Genomic DNA, 18,373 nt, shown 5'->3' on the forward strand with positions numbered 1-18,373 from the left:
TCTTTTCTACCTGCACAGCATACACCATAGGGCTGTGGTGTAGGGCCCCCATACAATGGTTCAAACATACCCAGCTAGGCATAGCTCCTCACCATTACTTGGTCTCACATATCTCACCTTGAATTTTCAGAGATTCCAACCTCAGTTTGTTGTCGCTATGCCTCTTTCCCATCTGGCCAGTGGCTGCTAAATGCCACTGCTGCAAGTGTTTGTGCAATTCCTTAACAAACCTGTCTTTTTCACACACGCCCCCACAATGCCCCCTCCCCCCGCACCCTCCACCCCATCCATCCCCTGTTCCTCATCCTGGGCACCACCAAATGTGTAGCAGTTTTCATTGGTTGACTGGTAACCAGCTCATGTGGGGAATACCCTGTAGCCTTTGATTCTGTGACCCTAATATTCATTTGGATTAGGGGTGGGGCCTCATCCCAATTTTTTTTGATGGGCCTCCCCTAGTTCCTTCCACAATCATTACATTAATGTCCTGTTCATTCTTTCCACAATCCCATTGAGGATTGAGGATGATGGGCCATGTGCCATTTCCCTTTGATTCCAAACAATATTCACATTTTTTACATGGCTTGCACCATGAAGTGGGGTCCCTGAACTGATTCCATTATGGCTGCTAATCCTCATCTTGAGAACACCTCCGCGACTAAGGTTCTTGCTGAAAATAAAGCTGTTGCAGCTTTATGAGGAAAGGCTTCTACCCATTTTGTAAAATTGTCTACCAGCACTAGGCAGTACTTGTTAATTCTCAATAGTGAGAAGGGTTCCTATAAAGTCTATATGAGTATTCCGCCAGAGTCCCTCCACCCGACCTATGTGCTTATTGATACCTTTCCTCAATGTGGATCAGGATTATTCACAACACACACAAGACAGTTCTTAACTGGGCAATAAATGCTGGCCTAGCCAACGAAGCTCACATCCCATGAATGAATAAAAAACAATGCCCCTCCATGTCCTTCCGTAATGTGGGCCACCAGGCTGAAGCCTCTATCAACTGTCGCGTTGATCCCAGGGTGTCCAGACCCTGGTTCTCTTTGGGCTAATTGGATAAATTCCTTTTGGCATCTCATAGGAACTATCTATTTATCCCCTCTCCACAGTATGTACTCCTTTACTGTTATATCACCTGCTCCTTCAATAGGAAACCTAGAACTCTGCAGTTTATTTTGTATTGCTGTTTTGAATGTTTCATCCCTATGTTGGCAATTTCTAGGTCAAAAGAGAGTGGCTCTGCTTCTTCTGCCATATGCGTGTGTGTCTGTACAATTCCTGATTCACAAGTGTTCCATGGGTCTCCTTCCCTTGCCCCCTCTTTAGTGAGTTCATCTGCCTTTTTGTTACCTTCCCACAGGACTTTAAACTAGAAAGTGGGGGGGAGGGAACAGTAAAACTCCAAGAAGTATGACTAATGGGAAACAAAGCAGCAGGTTAGCATGTGGGGGGGGGTGGGTGGTGGATTCAACTTCATGGAAAATTATGAAAAAACTGTAAAGGAGAGCCCCGGAGAGGCTATTAAAGTCCCCAGAACACAAAATAGGACAGAGTGTTTGGAAAGGGCTAGGAATCTAACTTCAAGCACATCAGATAAAGGGACAACAATGAGAAAGGGGACGGGAAATACAGGACTGAAGTTGTTGTATCTGAATGCAAACAGTGTACGAAATAAGGTAACTGAGCTTGTGGCGCAGATTAAAATTGGCAGGTATGATGTGGTGGGCATCATGGAGACATGGCTGCAAGGGGATCAGGACTGGGAGCTAAATCTCCAAGGATATACATCCTATCGAAAAGATAGGCAGGTTGGCAGAGGGGGTGGAGTTGCTTTGTTAGTAAGAAATGAAATTAAATCGATAGCAAGAAATGACGTAGGGTCAGATGATATAGGATCTGTGTGGGTAGAGTTGAGGAACCGCAAAGGTTAAAAAACTATAATGGGAGTTATCTACAGGCCTCCGAACAGTAGTCAGGATGTGGGGCACAAGATACACCAGGAGATAGAAAAGGCGTGTAGGAAAGGCAAGGTTACAGTGATCATGGGGGATTCCAATATGCAGGTAGACTGGGAAAATCAGGTTGGTAGTGGATCCCAAGAAAAGGAATTTGTAGAATGTCTACGAGATGGCTTTTTTGGAGCAGCATGTTGTGGAGCCCACTAGGGATGTGTAATGAGGCAGATTTGATAAGGGAGCTTAAGGTGAAGGAACCCTTAGGAGGAAGTGACCATAATATGATAGAATTTACCCTGCAATTTGAGAGGAAAAAGCTGGAACCAGATGTAACGGTATTACAGTTGAATAAAGGCAACTACAGAGGCATGAGGGAGGAGCTGGCCAGAATTGACTGGGAGATGAGCCTAGCAGGAAAGACAGTGGAACAGCAATGGCAGGAGTTTCTGGGAGTAATTTGGGAGACACAGCAAAAATTCATCCCTAGGAAGAACAAGCATACTAAAGGGAGGACGAGACAACCATGGCTGACAAGGGAAGTCAGGGACAGCTAAAAGCTAAAGAGAAAGCATACAATGCAGCGAAGAGCAGTGGGAAACCAGGGGATTGGGAAGCCTACAAAGACCAACAGAGGACGGCTGAAAAAGAAATAAGGAGGGAGAAGATTAAATATGAGGGTAAACTAGCCAGTAAAAAAAAGAAGATTGCAAGAGTTTTTTAGATATACAAAGGGTAAGAGAGAGGCAAAAGTGGACATTGGGCCACTGGAAAATGACTCTGGAGAAGTAGTAGTGGGGAACAAAGAAATTGTGGAGGAACTGAATACGTACTTTGCGCCACTCCACGGTGGAAGACATGAGTAACATCCCCAAAGTTCAAGAAAGTCGGGGGTCAGAGTTGAGTATGGTGGCCATTACCAAGAAAAAGGTGCTAGGAAAACTGAAAGGTCTGAAGGTGGATAAATCACCTAGGCCAGATGGATTACACCCCAGAGTTCTGAAGGAGATAGCTGAAGAGATAGTGGAGGTGTTAGTGGTGATCTTTTAGGAATCACTGGAATCAGGGAGGGTCTCAGAAGACTGGAAAATTGCTAATGTAACCCCCCCTGTTTAAGAAGGGAGTGAGGCAAAAGACAGGAAATTACAGGCCGATTAGCATGATCTTGGTCGTTGGTAAGATTTTAGAGTCCATTATAAAGGATGAGATTTCAGAATACTTGGAAGTGCTTTGTAAAATAGGGCAAAGTCAGCATGGTTTCATCAAAGGGAGGTCATGCCTGACAAATCTGTTAGAATTCTTTGAGGAGATAACGAATAGGTTAGACAAAGGAGAGCCAATGGATTTAGCAGCTTGGACTTCCAGAAGGCCTTTGACAAGGTGCTGCACAGGAGGCTGCTCAGTAAGATAAGAGCCCATGGTGTTAGAGGCAAGGTACTAGCATGGATAGAAGATTGGCTGTCTGGCAGGAGGCAGAGAGTGGGGATAAGGGGGTCCTTCTCAGGATGGCGGCCGGTGACTAGTGGAGTTCTGCAGGGGTCAGTGTTGGGACCACAACTTTTCACTTTATAAATTAATGATCTAGATAAAGGAACTGAGGGCATCCTGGCTAAGTTTGCAGATGATACAAAGATAGGTGGAGGGACAGGTAGTATTGAGGAGGCAGGGAGGCTGCAGAAGGATTTGAACAGGTTAGGAGAATGGGCAAAGAAGTGGCAGATGGAATATAACATGGGGAAATGTGAGTTCATGCACTTTGGTAGGAAGAATAGAGGCATAGACTATTTTCTAAATGGGGAGAGAATTCAGAAATCTCGAGTTCAAGGGGACTTGGGATTCTCTTAAGGTTAACTTACAGGTTGAGTAGGTAGTTAGGAAGGCAAATGCAACGGTGGCATTTATTTTGAGAGGACTAGAATATAAAAGCAGGGATGTGCTGCTGAGGCTTTATAAGGCTCTGGTCAGACCACATTTAGAATATTGTGAGCAATTTTCGGCCCCATATCTCAGGAAGGATGTGCTGGCCCTGGAGAGGGTCCAGAGGAGGTTCACGAGATTGATCCCAGGAATGAAAGGCTTAACATATGAGGAACGTTTGAGGACTCTGGGTCTATACTCAATGAAGTTTAGAAGGATGAGGGGGGATCTGATTGAAACTTACAGAATACTGAAAGGCCTGGATAGAGTGGACATGGGGAAGATGTTTCCATTAGTAGGAGAATCTAGGACCCGAGGGCACAGCCTCAGAGTAAAGGGAAGACCTTTTAGAACAGAGATGAGGAGAAACTTCTTTAACCAGAGAGTGGTGAATCTATGGAATTCATTGCACAGAAGGCTGTGGAGGCCGGGTCATTGAGTGTATTTAAGACCGAGATAGATAGGTTCTTGATTGGCAAGGGGATCAAAGGTTACGGGGAGAAGGCTGGAGAATGGGTTTGAGAAACTTATCAGCCATGACCAAATGACGGAGCAGACTCGATGGGCCGAATGGCCTAATTTCTGCTGCTATGTCTTATGATCTTATAGGATTCACTCTTAGCATGTGCTCTGACCTTGTGGCTGTAGTACCCTTGATTAGTGCCTTCAGCTACTCATAGTATAGTTTACAACAGGAGCGCTATCCTCAGAGGCTTGCAATCTGCCCAGGTGAATCCCTGCCTGGCCCAGATGGCCAGCTATTAAGTGTGGGAATTACAGGTGAAAAATGCAATCTGAGCACTGGTGTCTGGCCCTGGAAACTCTAAGGGGTGCGCAACTACATCTGCTATTTCAGTCTGCTCAGCGGCCAGTTGGGTGAACTCACAGGAATAGCCACGGTTCCCAGGACACCCTGTTCCAGCAAGGAATTTAGCAGCCCCTCAACACCCTGGTCTGCTTCCCAGCTGTATTGATACTGTTTTTGTGGTTCACTCACATGCTCTCTCTCTATTTGCATTTCTACTCCTTCCATTCCCCCATAGATATGTTTATGCTCAGCATGAGCTTCCGTCCGTGCCTCCCTTACTGACCCAAAATGATCCGATACCTGTTGTGACTCAGTATGGCTCAGTCATACTTCCCATATTGCCGGGAATAACTACCACATCTTCTGTTTCTCCCGCTGCCTGCAGAAGTCTGCAATGGTCTGAATGCTGCGTGAATCTGCCCCTGAACCCCTTGTCCCAGAGCCCCGGCATTGGACAGCTCCCCACTCTCAGCTTCCCCTGTCAGCCCTCCAAGCTCTCTGCTTTCTTGCTTGACCATGATGATCAATGAGGATCCTTCACATGGATGACTGTCCGGGAGGTTCCCGTATCTGCCAACACTGTCAAGTCTATCCCGCTAAAACTGAGGGCAACACACGGTCTGCCGCAATGGGAGCACAGATACTGGGCGTGGGTGCGGCTCTGTCAGATTGCGAATCCTCCCTTTCAGAGGCTCACTCATCTCTCTCTCCCTCTCCCATATTCATGGGCTCTCTTTCTGCTCTAGTTTCCCTCATTATTTCAGAAAAGACATATTTCACTTCAGCTTTTAGCTCACCCCATGTTATCCCCACTGACTTATCCTTTCCTTTGACTCTCAATTCATCAGGTCCTTTTATGGGGCTTTAGAATCATAGGCAACATGCCCTGTCTTACCGTAGTTATAACAACCCTTCTCCTTTTCTTTCATTACCCCTGTATTAGTATCCTTGGGTTTTGCCCCTTCATGCCTCCATGTTGATGGTCCCTTTACCTATGGGCATCCTTCAGGTTGATAAGAATGGACTCTTCCCGATTCTCCCCTATTTTCTGTTCTGGTGGATGTTAGTTGCTTTCCTTCACACCTGTTGTTCTGTAGTGTTGTATTCCTCAACATCACACCACTCTTCCATCCTTTCCCTAACTCCTGTTCATTGCCCTGATAGCAAATACCTATCCACCAGAATTTGGCTGCAAACCTATTCTCAATGTTCTTTATTGAGTAGAAATACAATAGACAATATTTCCAGACAGTGTACAGGTATGCTCCCTTTCACCTGCCCGGTCAGTCTCCCATCAGTGAAGTGGGTTCTTTGGAGCCAGAGACCAGCAAATTTCCTCTTCCTGCGCCCGTCTGCAGATCAGCTGTTTTCTTGCTTCTTCCTCTTTTCTCCTGTTTTTGGCTTAAAGCTGTGATGATTTTAGACCCTTCCTTGCTGCAGGGTTCCCTTCTTCATGTAGCAGGACTTCGAGTGACCACAGTGATCAGATCAGTTGGTGGGTGACTTTGTGCATTGTGGCCACAGTTCACTGTGATCTCAGTTCCTTACTTCTTGGCCACAATTTACTGTGATCCAATTAATTCAGCACCTTATGCTCTCGCCTTTGTTGATTGTTTTGGTTTTTTAAAATTCATTCACAGGATGTGGGCTTTGCTGGCTAGACCATCATTTATTACCCATCCCTAGTTGCCCCTTGAGAAGGTGTGGTAAGCTGCCTTCTTGAACTGCTGCAGTCCATGTGGTGTAGGTATATCCACAGTGCTGTTAGGGAGAGAGTTCCAGGATTTTGACCAGCGACAGTGAAGGAATGATGAAATATTTCCAAGTCAGAATGGTGAGTGTCTTGGAGGGGAACTTCCAGGTGGTGGTGTTCCCATCTGCCTGCTGCCCTTGTCCTTCTAGATGGTACTGTTCACAGGTTGGGAAGGAGCTGTTGACGGACCCTTGCTGAATTCCCACTGTGCATCTTGTAGATGCTGCTACTGTGTGTCAGTGGTGGAGGGAGTGAATGTTTGTGGATGGGGTGACAATCAAGCGGACTGCTTTGTCCTGAATGGTGTCCAGCTTCTTGAGTGTTGTGGGAGCTGCACTCAACCAGGCAAGTGGAGAGTATTCCATCACACTCCTGACGTGTGCCTTGTAGATGGTGGATAGGCTTTGGGGAGTCAGGAGGTGAGTTACTCGCTGCAGGATTCCTAGCCTCTGACCTCTTGTAGCCACAGTATTTATATGGCTAGTCCAGTTCAGTTTCTGGTCAATGGTAACCCCCAGGATGTTGATTTTGGGGGATTCAGTGATGGTAATGCCATTGAACATCAAGGGGCGATGGTTAGATTCTCTCTTGTTGGAGATGGTCATTGCCTGACACTTCTGTGACATGAATGTTACTTGCCACTTGTCAGCCCAAACCTGGATATTGTCCAGTTCTTGCCACATTTGAACATGGACCACTTCAATATCTGAGGAGTTGTGAATGGTGCTGAACATTGTGCAATCATCAGTGAACATCCCCACTTCTGACCTTATGATTCAAGGAGGGTTATCGATGAAGCAGCTGAAGATGGTTGGGCTGAGGACACTATCCTGAGGAACTCCTACAGTGATGTCCTGGAGCTGAGATGACTGACCACCAACAACCACAACCATTTTCCTTTGTGCTAGGTATGACTCAAACCAGTGGAGAGCTTTCCCTCTGATTCCCATTGACTCCAGTTTTGCTAGGGCTCCTTGAAGCCACACTTGGTCAAATGCAACCTTGATGCCAAGGGCAGTCACTCTCACCTCACCTCGGGAGTTCAGCTCTTTTGTCCATGTTTGAACCAAGGCTGTAATGACGGCAGGAGCTGAGTGCCACTAGCTGAACCCAAACTGAGCGTCAGTGAGTAGGTTATTGCTGAGCAAGTGCTGCTTGATAGCACTGTTGATGACCCCTTCCATTACTTTATTGATGATTGGGAGTAGCTGATGGGGCAGAAATTGGCCAGGTTGGATTTATCCTGCTTTTTGTGTACAGGATTTACCTGGGCAACTTTCCACATAACTGGGTAGATGCCAATGTTGTAGCTGTACTGAAACAGCTTGGCTAGGGGCACGGCAAGTTCCACAAGCCTTCAGTATTATTGCTGGGACATTTAACTTATGTAGAGAGGTTGGATAGACTTGGGTTGTTTTCATTGGAGCAGAGAAGACTGAGGGGTGACCTGATCAATGTGTACAGGATTATGAGGGGCATGGACAGGGTGAATAGGGAGCAGCTGTTCCCCTTCATTGAAGGGTCAGTCACAAGGGGACATAAATTCAAGGTGAGGGGTAAGAGATTTAGGGGGATGTGAGGAAAAACTTTTTTACCTAGAGGGTGGTGATGGTCTGGAATGCACTGCCTGGGAGAGTGGTGGAGGCGGGTTGCCTCACATCCTTTAAAAAGTACCTAGATGAGCACTTGGCACATCATAACATTCAAGGCTATGGGGCAAGTGCTCGTAAACGGGATTAGGTAGGTAGGTCAGGTGTTTCTCATGTCGCAGACTCGATGGGCTGAAGGGCTTCTTCTGCACTGTGTGATTCTGTGATATTGTCAGGGCCCATAGACTTTGCAGTACCCAGTGCTTCAGCCGTTGCTTGATATCATGTGGCTGAAGACTGGCATCTGCGATTCTGGGGACCTCCGGAGGAGGCCGAGATGGATCATCCACTCGGCATTTCCGGCTGAAGATTGTAGCAAATGCTTCAGCCTTGTCTTTTGCACTATTGCACGGGGCCCCTCCATCATTGAGGATGGGGATATTTGTGGAGCCTCCTCCTCCAGTGAGTTGTTTAATTGTCCACCACCGTTCATGACTGTATATGGCAGGACTGCAGAGCTTAGATCTGATCTGTTAGCTCTGGGATTGCTTAGCTCTGTCTATCACTTGCTGCTTATGCTGTTTGGCATGCAACTGATCCTGTGTTATAGGTTACAGGTTGACAGTTCATTTTTAGGTATGCCTGGTGCTGCTCCTAGTATGCCCTCCTGCATTCTTCATTGAACCACTGTTGATCCCCTGGCTTGATGTTAATGGTAGATTGGGGGATATGCTGGGTCATGAGGTTACAGATTGTGATTGAGTAAAATTCTGCTGTTGATGATAGCCCACAGCAGCTCATGGATGCCTAGTCTTCAGTTGAAGAACAAAGAACAAAGACAAGTGCAGCACAGGAACAGGCCCTTCGGCCCTCCAAGCCTGCACTGGTCATATTGCCAGTCAAACTAAAACATTTTGCACTTCTGGGGTCTGTATCCCATCCTATTCATGTATTTGTCAAGCTGCCTCTTAAACACCACTATCATACCTGCTTCCACTAGCTACTCTGGCAGCGAATTCCAGACACTCACTCCCCACTGCGTAAAAAACTTGCCCCGCACATCTCCTCTAAAGTTTTCTCCTCTCACCTTAAATCTATGTCCCCTAGTAATTGACTCTTCCACCCTGGGAAAAAGCTTCTGACTACTCTGTACATGCCATTCATAATTCTGTAAACTTCTATCAAGTCGCCCCTCAATCTCCATCTCTCTAGTGAGGACAATCTGACTTTCTCCAACCTCTCCTCATAGCTAATAACCTCCAGACCAGGCAGCATCCTGGTAAACCTCCTCTGCACCCTCTCCAACACCTCCATATCCTTCTGGTAATGCGGTGACCAGAATTGCACGCAATATTCCAAGTGTGGCCTAACCAAGATTCTATACAGCTGCAGCATGACTTCCCAGCTTTTATACTCAATACCTCTGCCGATGAAGGTAAGCATGTCATATGTCTTCCTGACTACCTTATCCACCTGCGTTGCCACTTTCAGTGACCTGTGGACCTGTACACCCAGATCCCTCTGCCCGTTGATGCACTTAAGTGTTCTGCCATTTACTATATAATTCCTACTAGTATTAGACCTTCCAAAATGCATTACCTCGCATTTGTCCAGATTAAAATCCATCTGCCATTTCTCCGCCCCAAGTCTCCAACCGACCTATATCCCGTTGTATCCTTTGACAATACTCTTCACTATCTGAAACTCCTCCAACCTTAGTGTCGTCTGCAAACTTACTAATTTGACCAGTTACATTTTCCTCCAAATCATTTATGTATACTACAAACAGCAAGAGTCCCAGCACTGATCCCTGCAGAACACCACTAGTCACAGCTCTCCATTCAGAAAATCACCCTTCCGCTGCTACCCTCTGTCTCCTATGACCAAGCCAATTCTGTATCCATCTTGCCAGTTCACCTCTGATCCTGTGCAACTTTATCTTCTGTACCAGTCTGCCATGAGGGACCTTGTCAAAGGCCTTACTGAAATCCATGCAGATTTCATCCACTGCCCTTCCATCGTCAATCATCTTTGTCACTTCCTCGAAAAACTTGATCAAGTTAGTGAGACACAACCTCCCCTTCACAAATCCATGTTGCCGCTCACTAATACGCCCATTTGCTTCCAAATGGTAGTAAATCCCGTCACGAAGAATCTTCTCCAATAATTTCCCTACCACTGACGTAAGGCTCACCGGCCAGTAATTTCCTGGATTATCCCTGCTACCCTTCTTAAACAATGGAACAACACTGGCCATTCTCCAGTCCTCTGGGACCTCACCCGTAGCCATTGAGGATATAAAGATTTCTGTCAAGGTCCCAGCAATCTCCTCACTTGCCTCCCTCAGTACTCTGGGGTAGATCCCATCTGGCCCTGGGGACTTATCCACCTTAATACTCTTCAAGATGCCTAACACCTCCTCTTTTTTGATCTCAATATTATCCAGGCTATCTACAAATTCTTCCCTAGACAAATCAACCGTTAAGACCTTCTCTTTGGTGAATACTGATGAGAAGTACTCATGTAGTATCTCTCCCATTTCTTCTGGCTCCACACACAGATTCCCACCTCTGTCCCTGAGTGGGCCTACCCTTTCCCTGGCTACCCTCTTGCTTTTTACATACGTATAAAAGGCCTTGGGATTTTCCTTAATCCTGGTTGCCAGTGACATTTCATGATCCTTTTTAGCCCTCCTGACTCCTTGCTTAAGTTTCTTCCTACTTTCTTTACATTCTCCATGGGCTTCATGTGTTCCCCAGCCTTCTAGCCCTTACAAATGCTTCCCTTTTCTTTTTGACTAATCTCACAATATCCTTCATTATCTAAGGTTCCTGAAACTTGCCATAATTATCCTTCATCCTAGCAGGAACGTGCCAGTCCTGAATTCTTATCAGCTGACGTTTGAAAGCCCCCCACATGTCAGTTGTTAATTTGCCCTCAAACATCCACCTCCAGTCTAGATTCCTCAGTTCCTGCTAGATCTGTTCGAAATCCTGTTTAGCATGGTGGTAGTGCCACACAACATGATGGAGGATATCTTCAATGTGAAGGCAGGATTTCGTCTCCACAATGACTGTGCGATGGTCACTCCTACCGATACTGTCATGGACAGATGTATCTGTGGCAGGCAGGTTGGTGAGGATGAGGTCAAGTATGTTTTTCCCACTTGTTGGTTCCCTCACCACTTACCACAGACCCAGTCTAGCAGTTATGTGCTTTAGGACTCAGCCAGCTCGGTCAATAGTGGTGCTTCCGAGCTAGTCTTGTTGATGGACATTGAAGTCTCCCACCCAGAGAACATTCTACACCCTTGCCACATTCAGTGCTTCCTCCAAGTGATGCTCAACATGGAGGACCGCTGATTCATCATCTGAGGGAGGGCGGTACGTGATAATCAGCAAGAGATTTCCTTCGACCTGATGCTATGAGACCTCATGGGGTTGGGAGACGATGTTGAGGACTCCCAGGGCAACTCCCTCCTGACTGTATACCACTGTGCTGGCTCCCCTGCTGGGCCTGTCCTGCCAGTGGGATAGGACATACCCAGGATAGTGCTGGTGGCGTCTCGGGCATTATCTGTAAGGTATGATTCCGTGTGGATGACTATTTCAGGCTGTTGCTTGACTAGTCTGTGACACAGCTCTCCCAATTTTGACACTAGCTGCCAGATGTTAGTAAGAAGGATTTTGCAGGGTCAACAGGGCTGAGATTGCTTTTCTGATACCTAGGTCGGTGCCAGGTGATCCATCCGGTTTCATTCCTTTTTTGTGACCTTGTAGCGGTTTGTTACAACTGAGTAGCTTGCTAGGTCATTTCAGAGGGCATTTAAGAGTCAATCACATTGCTGTGGGTCTGGAGTCACAAGCAGGCCAGACCGGGTAAGGATGGCAGATTTCCTTCCCTAAAGGACATTAGTGAACCAGATGAGTTTTTACAACAATTGACAATGGTTCCATGGAATTCAATAGATTTTAATTCTGGATTTTTATTGAATTCAAATTTCACCACGTGCTGTGTGCTCTGGTTTACTAGTTCAGCAACAATACCACTACACCATTGCCTTCCCAGATTATGATAGGGCACAGGAATTGGTGAAACAGTACAAATATTAATGTTTGATAATGCTAAATCACTTAGCAAAGCCCACTTGTTCCAGGGTCAAATTTCCTCTGCAGTTTGTTGAGGCCCAGCTAAATTGTCCCAGGTCAATGGCCTCCTACAACTCAAGACCAATTGTAAAGTGCATCTGGTTACGGACCAGCATCTGAATGGGAATAACTGGGATATCTAAGGGTATGCACAACTAATTGGTGCTTTGGTCTTTGTGTTATGTGAATACCTTAAAATTGTTTTCACTATTTCAATTCCAAACTCCAAAATGGGACAGTACAGTATTCTGCTGTTGATAGGTTAAACTTGTATTTGCAGTCACTTGAAATATGTACCATTAGGTTAAACCTTACATACAATGTATCTCATCCCTGCAGAGAATATCAAGCCCATGAGACGTTACAGCATCTCCATCTACCCTCTGCTTTGGAAGGGAGTTGCACTTCCACTTTTTACAGAAGCATATTCCAAGCAAGGAGGTAAGTGATCCACTAACTTCCCACTCATCCATTTCTCCATCACGCACACTTCAGCTCTTTGATCAGTGTATCACTGAATTGCTTCATATGACATTTCAAGCTGCTGATTGATTTTGTACTGTGAACAAGACAAATTTGGATCGAATCACACGTCAGAGACAATTAACGTGAATCAAGTGTTGAAGTGCTCAACGCTGCCGGGATGGGGGTGGGAGGAGGGCGGGCGCTGACATAAGTGCGGGCATGGGCGAGCGTGGAATGAAAGCTCCCTGAAGGCAGAAAGCTGCCTCAGGGTACTGAAGACTTGAAAACATTTAAATAAAGATTTTAAAATCAGGAAAAAATGTCCAAGCCCATGTCACGAGAACATATATATGATAAAAATGCTGCCCATAGATTTTTTAAAAATTTAATAATGGAAACCTCATCCCGCCGTTGGATGAGGCTTCATGAAAAATGTAAAGTCTGCCCGGCAGATTTACCTGTTGTTGTGACACAGCAGATGGTAAATCCTGAGCTGTTCAAATCCCAGGGGGAAACTTGAAACAACTGTCACAACTAATTTTCAATTTGTATGATTTGACATGGAGGCATTGAATTCACTAATAATATCATCGAGTCTTAAGAGGTTTTATAAAACTAAATTAAACATTTATTAATAAAAGAAAAGATTGTAAGCACATTTATATATGACTTATATATATATTACTACTATAATAACTTCTAAATCTCCTAACTAATTTAACTCCCAGTTAAGTTTTTGTTAAAGCAACAGTAAGACACATAGATTTTAAAAGACCAAACAAAGTAAGTAATACCTTGAACAGTCAGGTTCAAAGTGAGTTCTCTTAACTTCAGTCCATGGAGACAGCAGTTTGGTACATATACGCTGCAGACTTTTCACACTTGTTGGATCTTAAACTGCCTCCCTTACAAACAGCCTTCTCTCCTTTACACATATTTTCCTCTCTGAATACAAATTCCCATTATTTCAATATGTCTTTTGAACTTTACCTCTCTAATAATAAAAACGTCTAACATAGTACCAATTCCACCATTAATCTTTGGGAAAAAAATAAATAATCACATTATTTCTTGCTACTTCTGCAGGCTGGATATACATTACACCCCCTACTATGAATTCAAGTCACTAGAGTTTGTTTAAAAATGCAAATGTTCCCTTTATTCTGATTCTGAAACTTCCCCATGTTTACCTAATTAACATTTCAAACCAAACTTCTCTTTTTACACCAAAGCACCCAGAGTAACTGCTTCTAATTCAATTAAGTCCCTCTCACATATACACACATACGCACACACATAGACACATCCCACTATTACTCTATTTTACAATAAATTCCAATAACATAATGGAAATTATTATATCTTCCTGACTCCCATCTGCCAACCGTAAGCTTGGACGGACTATGAAAAATCAGAGACAATTGCAATTTTAATTACACTAATTGGCCTCTTAATAGTAAGACTTCTGACTTTTGCATGAGCCCGCCAGCCGAAATATCGCGCAAGTGCAGGATGACATCAGGACGCTCATTCAACGTCATTTGGGTTGGGCGGGTTACCACACGCCACCAAAATATTCTGCCCTATAGGTTTATCATCAGCCTTCCCCACTGAGATAGTAATTTCTGGAGGGGCAACATGCAATCTTACAAATGCTACAGTTTGCTTTTTAATTTCCAGCATTCCAACTTTACATCTGTTTTAAGACAAGATAACACGTCACTACTGTTAAATCAACCTTAGCCTCTGGACTAAGATAAAAGCAAAATACTGCAGATGCTGGAAATCCGAAACAAAAACAAAAATAGCTGGAAAAACTAGCAGGTCTGACAGCATCTGCGGAGAGGAACACAGTTAACATTTCGAGTCTGTATGACTCTTCATCAGAACTAAAGAAAAATAGAAATGAGGTGAAATATAAGCTGGTTGAGGGGGTGGGACAGGTACAGCTAGATAGAGGGCCAATGATAGGTGGAGGCAAAGAAGAGATTGCCATAGATGTCATAGACAAAAGGACAAAGGGGTGTTGAAGGTGGTGATATTATCTAAGGAATATGCTAATGGGGACATTAAGGGTAGAAAGCAGGATGAGCAAGTGACAGATAGCCCTAGTTGGGGGTGGGTTGGGGGGAAGGGATCGAAATAGGCTAAAAGGTGGAGATAAAACAATGGATGGAAATAAATTTTAAAATAATAATAGAAATAAGTGGGAAAAGAAAAATATATTAAAAACATATATAAATTATTAGAAAAAAGGGGGATCAGAAAGGGGGTGGGGATGGAGGCGAGAGTTCATGATCTGAAATTGTTGAACTCAATATTAAGTCTGGAAGGCAGTAAAGTGCTTAACGGAAGATGAGGTGCTGTTGCTCCAGTTTGCGTTGAACTGGAGCACTTCATCTTCCGATTAGGTACTTTATAGCCTTCCGGATAGAGCAGGGGGTTTTCCCTGGTGTCCTGGTAAATATTTATCCCTCAATCAACATTACAAAGACAGATTATCTGAGCACATTACTGTTTGCTGAGGCTGCTGTCTTTCTGACATGATAACAGTGACTACACTTGAAAAGTAAGTAATTGGTTGTAAAGCACTTAGAGATGTCTGGTGGTTATGAAAGGCGCTATACAAATGCAAGTCTTTCTTTCTCACCTTCATCATTCCGTTCACCCTTTCATTCTCTCCCCCCTTCCTTACCCCCTACATCTTGCCTCCCTCACCTCTCACCCTCAGTTTCATGCTTCCTCTTCCTCCCTCCACTCTTTGCCTTCCCTTTCTCTCTGTCTCACCATGTCCATCTGTCCTCCTCCAATCTTCTTCCCTCATTTGTCCTCATTGTATTGCTCCTCCTCATTCTTCTTCTATCTTCCCCACCCTGTCTTTTTCGCACCTTCTCCAACGTCCCCCTCCTCCATCACCTCCTCTCACCATTCTCTCTTCTCTCCCCATGTACTTTCTCTCCCCCTCTTCTTCTCTTCTTCCCCCTCTCCTCCTCTCCCCCCCATCCTTACACTCACTCCCCCTCTTTTCTCCTGTCCCTCCCCTTCCCTTCCTCTTTTCCCTATCACTCTGACTTAGAAAATGATACTAAAGTTGCCTCTTCATTAACTGATGTTCTGTTGCAGAATTTAAAATTCAAAAATTCACTTATTTTGAAATGGCTCTAAGAATTAAAATGACATGGTAAGCTGATTTCTGCCCTCCCTGAGTCAGATTAATCAGCATTCATTAGTAACTGTCTCATTTTGATTTCTGCTGTCTCAGCCCCACTGATTGGCCCTAAAGTAAGTGGAAACCGTATTTGGAAATCACAGGCCGAGGTGATCTGGGAGGAGATTCCAATCAACAAACGCCAAGGTTTTATTCGGAATTACACAATATTCTACAGCAATAAGAAGGGACCTGTTCAATGTGAGTATCAGAGTCAGCAATACAGAGCAGTATAATGAGTCTTTCCACCTATCACAGAATTAAATTAATTAATAAACTGGATCCCGAACCCTCGTTTTCAGCCCAGGTGTGCAACATTCACTAAACTCCAGAGGAACATAAGACTGGAGGCCATTCAGCCCCTTGAAACTGTTCTCCCATTTAGTGAGATCATGACTAATCTGTGACCAAAACTAATGTTTGCTCCATATTCCTGAATACCTTTGGATAACAAATACGTCAGTCTCAGATTTCAAATTACAAAAGAGAGTCCCAAACAATTGTCACCCTTTGTGTGTAGAAGTCTTTCCTAAATTCATTCCTGAAGATAAAAGCAAAACACCGCGGATGCTGGAAATCTGAAACAAAAACAGAAAATGCTGGAAAAATTCAGCAGGTCTAACAGCATCTGTGGAGAGAAAAAAAAGAGTTTACGTTTCGAGTCTGTATGACTTCTTCAGAGCTAAAGGGAAGTAGAAATGTGATGAAACCTATACTGTTTAAGGGGAGGGGGTGGGGCAGGGGAAGCTGGATAGAAGGCCAGTGATAGGTGGAGGCAAAGGAGAGATTGCCAGAGATGTCATGGACAAAAGGTCAAAGGGGTGTTAATGATAGTGGTACTGGCTAAAGGAGGTGCTGATGGTGGCATTAAGGTCAGAAAGCAGAATGTGATAATAGCAGGACAAGGGTAAGCACTCTGGAAAGATCAACATGAACAAGTGGCAGATGGCCCTAGTGAGGGTGGGGTGGGGGGAGGGAACTGTGGTGGGAGGGAATTGTGGTGGGAAAAAAGATTGAAAATAGGACAAAAGGTGGGGATAAACAATGAATAAAAATGAATTTAAATAAAAATAAGCGGATAAAAAATAAAAATGACAAAATAAAAATTAAGAAATGAGAATGAATATTGAAAAAAGGGGATAAAAAGTGGGTGAGGATGGAGGACAGAGTTCATGGTCTGAAGTTGTTGAACTCAATGTTAAGTCTGGAAGGCTGCAAAGTGCCTAATTGGAAGATGAAGTGCTGTTTCTCCAGTTTGCGTTGAGCTTCACTGGAACAATGCAGCAGGCCAAGGACAGACATGTGGGCATGAGAGAAGGGTGGTGTGTTGAAATGGCAAGCAACAGGAAGGTCTGAGTCATGCTTGCGGACAGACCGAAGGTGTTCTGCAAAGCGGTCACCCAGTCTGCATTTGGTCTCTCCAATGTAGAGGAGACTGCATTGGGAGCAGCGAATGCAGTGGAGCAAATTGAAGGAGGTGCAAGTGAAATGCTTCCTCACCTGAAAGGAGTGTTTGGGCCCTTGGATGGTGAGGAAAGAGGAGGTAAAGGGACAGGTGTTCCATCTTCTGCGATTGCACTGGAAGGTGCCATGGGATGGGGTTGAGGTGTAGGGGGTGATGGAGGAGTGGACGAGAGTCTCCTGGAGGGAACAGCCCCTATGGAATGGTGACAGGTGGGTTGAAGGGAAGATGTGTTTTGGTGGTGGCATCATGCTGGAGTTGGCGGAAATGGCGGAGGATGATCCTTTGAATGCAGAGGCTGGTGGTGTGAAAAGTGAGGACAAGGGGGACCCTATCATGGTCCTGGGGGGAGGGGAAGGTGTGAGGGCGGATGCGCGGGAGATGGGTCGGACATGGTTGAGGGCCCTGTCAACCACAGTGGGTGGAAAACCTCATTTAAGGAAGAAGTAAGACATACCAGAAGCGCTGTTTTGGAAAGTGGCATCATCGGAACAGATGCGACGGAGGCGAAGGAACTGAGAGGATGGGATGGAGTCCTTACAGGAAACCGGGTGTGAGGAGCTGTAGCTGAGGTAGCTGTGGGAGTTGGTGGGCTTGTAGTGAATTTTGGTGGACAGACTATCACCAGAAATTGAGACAGAAAGGTTAAGGAAGGGAAGGGAAGTGTTGGAGATGGACCATGTGAAGGTGATGGAGGAGTGGAAATTGGAAGCAAAATTGATAAATTTTTCCAAGTCTAGTAGAGAACATGAAGCGGTACCGAAGCAGTCATCGATGAACTGGAGAAAGAGTTGTGAGAGGGGGCCTGAGTCGGACTGGAACAAGGAATGTTCCACATATCCCATAAAGAGACAGGCATCACTGGGGCCTATGCGGGCACCCATAGCCACACCTTTTATTTGGAGGAATTGAGAGGAGTTTAAGGAGAAATTGTACAGTGAGAGAACAATTTCAGCCAGACAGAGGACAGTGGTGGTGGATGGGGATTGTTAGGGCTTCTGTTCAAGGAAGAAGCAGAGAGCCCTCAGACTATCCCAATGGGGATTGGAGGTGTAAAGGGATTGG

At 45.0% G+C, this 18,373-nt stretch overlaps 1 protein-coding gene across 1 annotated transcript in view; it reads left to right on the plus strand.

Annotated features, from left to right (window-relative positions):
- The window catches only part of LOC121291982 (granulocyte colony-stimulating factor receptor-like), a 273,059-nt gene that overhangs the window by 114,314 nt on the left and 140,372 nt on the right, over positions 1–18,373 (plus strand). The window contains exons 11-12 of the mRNA XM_041213693.1: positions 12,513–12,614; positions 15,901–16,047. Of these exons, the coding sequence (XP_041069627.1) occupies positions 12,513–12,614; positions 15,901–16,047 (249 nt within the window). The remainder of the gene's footprint in view (positions 1–12,512; positions 12,615–15,900; positions 16,048–18,373) is intronic.

The sequence above is a fragment of the Carcharodon carcharias genome, chromosome 19, assembly GCF_017639515.1.
Source record: "Carcharodon carcharias isolate sCarCar2 chromosome 19, sCarCar2.pri, whole genome shotgun sequence".
Taxonomy (NCBI): Eukaryota; Metazoa; Chordata; class Chondrichthyes; order Lamniformes; family Lamnidae; genus Carcharodon; species Carcharodon carcharias.